Source organism: Drosophila ficusphila, unplaced genomic scaffold (assembly GCF_018152265.1).
Source record: "Drosophila ficusphila isolate 14025-0441.05 unplaced genomic scaffold, ASM1815226v1 contig_414, whole genome shotgun sequence".
Classification (NCBI taxonomy): Eukaryota; Metazoa; Arthropoda; class Insecta; order Diptera; family Drosophilidae; genus Drosophila; species Drosophila ficusphila.
The window spans coordinates 13,414,657-13,421,896 of record NW_025064328.1 but is presented as its reverse complement, the minus strand read 5'-3'; the positions used below and the strand labels follow the sequence as shown (position 1 = coordinate 13,421,896).

At 40.6% G+C, this 7,240-nt stretch overlaps 2 protein-coding genes across 2 annotated transcripts; one reads left to right on the top strand and one right to left on the bottom strand.

Annotated features, from left to right (window-relative positions):
- Positions 1-788: 788 nt before the first annotated feature.
- LOC108090668 lies at positions 789-1,374 on the top strand. The gene is made up of 2 exons (XM_043208225.1): positions 789-955; positions 1,015-1,374. Exon 2 carries the CDS (start codon positions 1,029-1,031, stop codon positions 1,296-1,298), a length of 270 nt encoding a protein of 89 aa, XP_043064160.1. The 5' UTR covers positions 789-955; positions 1,015-1,028; the 3' UTR covers positions 1,299-1,374.
- A 1,066-nt stretch (positions 1,375-2,440) lies between these two features.
- LOC108090689 lies at positions 2,441-3,219 on the bottom strand. Its single transcript, XM_017189475.1, has 2 exons — positions 3,158-3,219; positions 2,441-3,051 (listed from the first exon to the last, which is right to left on the bottom strand). Exons 1-2 carry the CDS (start codon positions 3,197-3,199, stop codon positions 2,500-2,502), a joined length of 594 nt encoding a protein of 197 aa, XP_017044964.1. The 5' UTR covers positions 3,200-3,219; the 3' UTR covers positions 2,441-2,499.
- Between the last annotated feature and the right edge of the window lie 4,021 nt (positions 3,220-7,240).

Sequence of the window (7,240 nt, the reverse complement as noted above, 5' to 3'; positions counted from 1 at the left end):
TTATATAAAAACGGTTTAAAAAGTTAACATATAAAAATATTTAAAGTGGAAACTGAATCCTTTTAAGTAAAGTATCGTCAAATACTACAGTATGCCTTGGACTTAAGTCCAAAATTTAGTAGCTCTTGAGAAGTATTTATTAAGTATACTAAAAACCACATTAGCAAGAACTATCCACAATGGCTGAAGCAGAGGCTACGGACTACGTGACGAACTTTGCAGAGACCGTCAGCACCACCATTGCCACCACCACCACGGCAAAGCCTTCGGGCAGCATGGGTGCCGGGATCATCATGCTGATCGTGTTCCTCGCGCTCCTGTGCTGCCTGGTCATCATCTGCCTGCCGCTCCTCTGCCTCTGCGGCTGCTGCGGACTGGCCTGCTCCGCCTGCTTTGCCTGCGGCGACGGATGTTGCGGCGAAGAGGGGGGTTGTTGCGGCGAGGGCGGGGGATGTTGCGGCGATGGTGGCGACGATTGCTGTGGCGACGATTGCTGCGCAGGCGGGGGGACTCTGCGGAGATTTGGGCGATGACTGATGATTGAGTGAATCAAGTGATCATATGTACGTAAAACAGTGCTTTCTTTATAACAACGAAATAAATTTAGTGTGCACAACATTCAAATATACTTGACCCCTCTGTCAAAAGGTCTAGGCTTTATTCAATTTTAAAATCAGACAAAAGTATGGTCTAATAAAAAATATTAATAAAATTGGCTTCTGAAAGTCGTTTGTTTCATTGGAAATAATGCAAAATGTGTTATAAATTAGTTTGACAAACAACGTCATTCAAATATTTCTTGTGACAACATTTAAACTTGACTTCAGTAAGCTGCGACTATCCTCTTATAAATAAAAAAAATTAAAACCATCTGTTTGAGTTACAATAACTTTTTAAGTCTTGGCACGTATGAAATTCCGCATCTATTAATCGTCATGAACTGGAACTAGCCGCAGTAAGCCTTGATTCTTTGTTCGTTGTCTCTTTCTTTCAAATAAAATATTTTATTTTTAGAGTTTTAAACCATAATGGAAGCGACTACGAGTCTCTCATTTATCGACGATGACGAGGAGATCGATTTAATTTTCAATGGTACTGTTTTGGCTCCGGGAACAACCACCTTTGAACCCTATAAAAGCATTGGCCTCTGGGGTCTTTTGTTTATATTTCTCGTAATTTTGGGCATCATTGCTATCTGTTTAACTTGCATGGCTCTGCTTGTCATATTCGGTTGCATGAAGTCCTTTCTGTGTTTCCGCTGCAGACGAGGTGAAGATTTTATGGAAAGAGATCCCTGAGAAGTGCTGCAGGTTTTCCTGGATGCTTGCCGAAGCTAAAATTTGTCCTAATAAATGTATATTTTTTGTATCGAAAGTCTTACAAATTGTGTACTTGTTAAAATTATGCAGTTCAAAAAAATTCACAAAAAAAATTGTAGTCCCTTTTTTTAAAGTAAGTAAGTTTTAGACATTGATAGAAACGTATGGGCACTTCTTTAAATTCGACAAATAAAGGAAACATCAATTTTCTCGATAACTTGCATTATTCTGTTAGGGTCTTTGGCATTATTCGCCAAGTCCATCAACTGGACTTTGTTCTAGGAATCTCTGGCAAGAGTGCCAGTATGACAAATGTAAACCGATTAGCCACAGCTGGGGACGATTATCAGATGGCACAAAGGGAATGCTGCAGGCCACAGAGAAAATGCCCCAGGGCAGGAATTTGCACAGTTCCCTCTGTGGACTGAGTGCATAAATTCCGGGCATCTTCTGCAGCTGCAGAAAAGACACAAAACACCCGTCCAAGTCCAAGTCGTAAATGCACTCAGCACTTTGTCAGCTCTCAGACAGGAAATGCAGTTGCCATTTTTCTTTTATCCCTGCAAATCCCGTTCACCTACCTCCCTGACTCCCTTTTTCCCCCCCGTAAAGTCGTTGGCCAACTGTCTACATTTTTCACTTGCCGTTCCATAAAAAGTATCAGTTTTAGTTTCAGTTTTAGTTCTCACATGGCTACGGGTCTAGTATGTCTTCTGCCCGTCTGCTCTGTCGGTTCTGTCAGTTCTGTTGTTTTGCTGTCTCAATTTCGCCAACGCTTCCATATTCAGTTTCATAATTTTTACCCAAGTTTATCATCCTTTTTGCGGGGCATGACAAAGTTTTCATTGCCGTCGACACACAGGGGCTGCAAAAAGTTTCCTCCAGCTGTGAAGTGCATTAAACAAAGCTCGCATACATGATCTGAGTGATGCGAAGGGGAACGTGCAATGCTAAAATTGCATTTATCTGGGGGAGGTAAGAAAATAGAGGATGCATTTGCTTCTCACAGAGAATTTTTTTAAATCTTAATTTTCCGGAAATAGTGAACTGCTTTTCATTGAAACTCGAGGTTAATTATTATTTAATAATACATAGAAAGTTTGCTTGCATATTTATACATTCATAAATAAAGTTAATTACATTCCTTACCACTTAATGCTTTCTCTCTTAGCCTCTAAGTTTAATTGCCCAGCCATTTAACAAACTCCTTAAGCTTTTCCAATCTTCGAGGTCCACCACGAGTTGAGATTCTTTTCCACCTGCGTTCCACTGCAACTCGATTTTCCCTGTCGACAGAGTCCAGATATCTCCTCAACTTTTTGTAAATAAACTTCTGAACTTGAACAGTTCGGGTTTGAACAGTCCGCTTCCATCGATCGAATCCACTGCGTTGGAGGCACAGGGAAATCAACTGGTTCTCAATTGTGGAGGCTTTCAATGGATCGCCGTTGGTATCCAAATCGAGATATTCCTCAATGACGCCGTAAAAGGAATTCAGCTTCTGCTCTGTGTGATTCACATTAATGGCTGTAAAGGCATCAAATCGATCCAAATAGCCGAGGATAATCGGGTTCTGGGAATTCAAGACGAGAAGATCTTCCACCACATTATCAACCAGTTCAACGGCCTGTAAAATCAACTGATTGCTTATGGTTTGTAAGGCTTGATCTGACTGCGAATACAACCGGAGGCGATTGTGATCTCCAGAGCATTTTATAGCTGAGGGAGTAAGCTGAAATAAAAAAAAAACAAATCAAAAATGAAATAAGGAAAAGTAAATTATTTATTTTGAACCATACTTTATATCACTTTATAAAATTAATATTTTCCAATCTTACCAATGAAAGTAGCAAAACGACAAAGAAGTTTTGAAAGCTCATAGTGATCGTATTCGCTTGAGTGCCGCTCGTCTACTGAAATCAACATTCTTAACTCAAACAACTGGAAAGCAGAGTAAATTGTAGATAGTCTTATCTCTGTGAAATTTCCATGTCGAATCGGCGCTTGTTCGAATCATAGAATTTATTAGTATATTTAAAAAGATTTTATATGACGTCATCAATGACGTTTTCAGGGTGAAGAACCAGCAGATAAGCGATAGGCAACGGATTATTGATTTGAATTTATGAATGGAAGCCCCCAGGGAAGACAGCAGTTATCTGTGCTAAACAATGATTGTGATTCAGAGTGTGTCTGAAAAATATTCAGATTGTAGCTCTTTAACTTTAACAGACCCATCTGAAACTAAATTGCTTAACAACTGCAGATGGCCAGCGTGTGCGATCCAAAAAAAGAACGTTAAACTTGCCGGCGAAACTATTTATTGCGTATACGCAGCGAGGGCCGAACTATCAGTGAAATAAAAGTCCACTTAGTCAGCAGTCTGTCGAGTAGAATGGGAAAGGAAAGGAGCGGAATGGAAAGGGATATGAGGAGGTCATTCATTGTGCTGGGGTTAGACCCTCAGGACAATCGCCGGGATCTGTGTGTGCCGTTGTGATAAATGTCTGAACTGGGTCAGTGGCGTATGATGACGAAACTTGGCGGGCGAAAAACGGCAAATAAAACGCCGATTGCTCGTATCAGAGTTTCAAATGAAATCCCTTATCCCAGCCGCACCATAAATGCCTCGCACTCGGAGTTTTCGAGTGGCCAGCAAATCCCCAATGCGCGCGCACCGCCGAACTGCAATTTCAACTTTGATAAGCGAAGTTTAGTGCCAAAAGAGCCAACAAAAAAAAAAAAAAAAAAAATCATCATCACCCCCGCCATATGACAATGTTATTAGCGTAGTTTTTGCGATTTTCAGGGATTTGCCCAGTTTTTTATTCCCTTTTTTGGTTGTTGCTGTGCGGTTGGCGTTGCGATGGTAACTTTTGAGTGCCGCATCCGAATCCTGATGGATGGCAAAGCGTTGAACCGGGCCAAAGCTTAATTGGGTATCTGCATTTAAGGGAGAAATCGCAGCGAAGTTGAAAACTCGGCAACCAAAAAATCAAGGGAACATAATCAAACCGAAGGAATGCGAAACAATTACGTCCTTTGGGGCTGAGAATCCAAGTTCCCTTTTATACGGCTAAACAATAACCGAGAAGTTTGCCTCCAGCAAGCCCCCCAGAAAAACACAAGTGCTATAAATTGCCTCAACAACGCCTGCTGTTTCGCCTGCCACTTCCCCTTTATCACCCGCCTCCCCGTTGCATGCAAATTTCAATAACTTGTATTCGGTAACCCTTTCGAGCAACTGACACTGAATATCAAATATGAGTTGGAGCCAAAAATTATTTGCATACTTTCGGGGATGCTTTCCGCCACACCAAAAAACACGCAGAGCGAAACAAAAAGGGAAAAAGGGAACTCAAAAAATGAAGTTAGAAATCAGAATACTTCTCTGCAGACACATGAAATACCCTTGCTAAATTTTACCTTTTTTGTATTCCATATACGACTTGTATACAAAATAACTACATATTTCAATTAAAAGCTTTCTTTCACTAAATTATTTTACTGAAGAAAGTAAACCATTGTTCTTCCTTAGTTATTTCCATTTTTTGATGTATATGGTGTTTAATCTATTATTTCAAAACGTTATATTGCAAATCAAGGATATTGTATCAAAAGCAACAATCATTTTTTAAAACTCTTTTTTATAGAGTATCCCAACCAAAAAAGGAAGAACCCACAGGAACTACAAGCAGACTCGCACATGTGGCGCGCTTTTGGCTTTAAGGGGGGATGAATACCCTAAACAGGAGCAAAAACGGAGTACAGGAATGAAATAAAAAAAGAAGAAGCTACATGGCTTTGTAAGGGGGTGTAAACAGCAAAAGCAAACCCCTTTTTTTTTTACAACGAAACGAGTTATTTATTGCATTTGCAAATTTTACACAACATTTTGCAGTTACCTCAGCGCCGTAAAATTCCCTGCTCCTTCTTCCGATTTTTTCCTGCAGAAGGTGTAGCCGAAGTTTATCGCGGTAAAAATTGATTCAGTTTATACGTACATATTTGCATGTGTACTGGGGTAAGAGACTCCTCCTTTGCCATTGTGTAATGCGAAGCTGCAAGTTCAATGAAGCCAAAAGGTGTTGGCTTCCCATCCTTCGAGCTGTAAAATTGATGTGCAAATATTTTCATAAATTTGTATGCCAAAGTTTCAGGTGTCATGTTTGAAAACATCCCAGGGAAAACCCGAATTTTCCATAAAGCGAAGAAAAATGTTCGACAAGCACAACCTCGCACTTTGCAAGTTCTGGAAATTTGATTTTTGCGGTGGCAATGAAATTTTGATTTTTGCCATTTTGTTGCTTGAAAAATTGCTGCGATAATTTTTGATAGAGCTATAATTTTTCTTGTTGGAAATGGAGATTATTAAATTGGGAATGTAATTTATTGCGTCGTATAAATATTTTGGAATTATATTTGCTGACAGTTGGATAAGTGGAGTCGGAATCGAAATAGTTATTGCTACCGCATATCATGCAAATAGTTAAAAAAAATTTTAAGTCGTAACTATTAAGAGAAAATGTTTTAGATGTTTGTCTTAAATTCTGCCGTTGTTAGTTTTCTCTTTTGTTGCGTTGCAACTCTCACTTTCTGAATCCTTTCCGAATCCTTTTATAACCACTTTTTCCCCAAGCCATAACTAATTCGCACGTCCTTCCGCTTGCCACTTATCTCAGCTGCTGTTATTTGGTAAAATATGGGGGACGTCATGCCAAATAAAGGCGACCAATAAAAAGTGTGGCCAAGATAAGCAAAGTGGCGCAGACAAAGCCCGCAAATACGGAACCGGGGGAAAAAAAGGGCAACAGAAACCAGGTTGGAGAGCTGAACAAAAGCTGGCTATGATTTAAGTTTTTTCCTTCGTTTCGCTGGCCAAATTGATCAAGATATATAGGTGTATTTTGCGGGTAACCTGGTTAAGTGCCCAGTCCAGCTGTCAAGATAAGTTCCTTGTTTTAGGTTTCTGGCCACACTTTAAGCCCCTTAATATGTGTGTCCAACTTTTGTTTAACTTTATAGGGATTTCCTTGACCAAGCCGGCTTGCGCTTATCCCTTTCCCAACGTTTTTCCCTAAGATGAATGCGTTTGCTTATCTGCTGGTCACTTTTCCTCTGTCTCGGTTTCAATGTTGGGGCTTTCCCCTCCTTAACTTGTGGCTCTCGGCTTTCGTTGGCTGTCAAACGGTGTTTTAGTGCCGGTTACGGAATACTCCTGTCCGCCCGATTATCTCCCACACCCTCAACGTTTTAGCCCCGTGTTGAAAGCGATATGTCTGCACGATGGGCTGTCCCTTGCCCTCAAGACCGGAATATCCTTTTGGCTTGACAGCATCTTAACTAATACAAACGCCCAATTTTCTGTGGTTTATGGCTTACAACTGTCAATGCCTCGTCCGACCATCCATCTCCGCATTTCCTAGGGGTTCCGCTTTTTACGGCATTTCTATCCATTGCTCGTTATTTAAATTGATATAAATGATAAGTCCTTGGATTTTCCTCTTTCCCTTTCCTTTCTTTTTTTGAGACCTTTGTTTGGTCAGTTCTTTGACATTCTGCGGGGCTGTAAGTGAATTTCAAATCGACGTCAACGCTAAGTGACTTTGATTTATCATAGTGCAGGAGTTATTTACACACACGTTTGTGTCTCGACCACTATTTGAGCCAATCTCCTTGTCCAGAGTGCAAACAAAGTGTGTCCTGTGGACACAGCTGTTGGACCCGCATCCTCAAAATGCACGCAAACAATTAGCTGAAGTGGGGTCCCCGATTTTGGCCACACAATCTTTGCAATCACATTAAAGCCAGCGTCTCGGTTTTATTTTATTGGGCAGTTTGCGCATCTTTTAACAAATTGCAGGACATTAAGTTTTTATGTTCGCCTGAGAGTGTTTATCTGGCATCTTCGGCAGGATCTC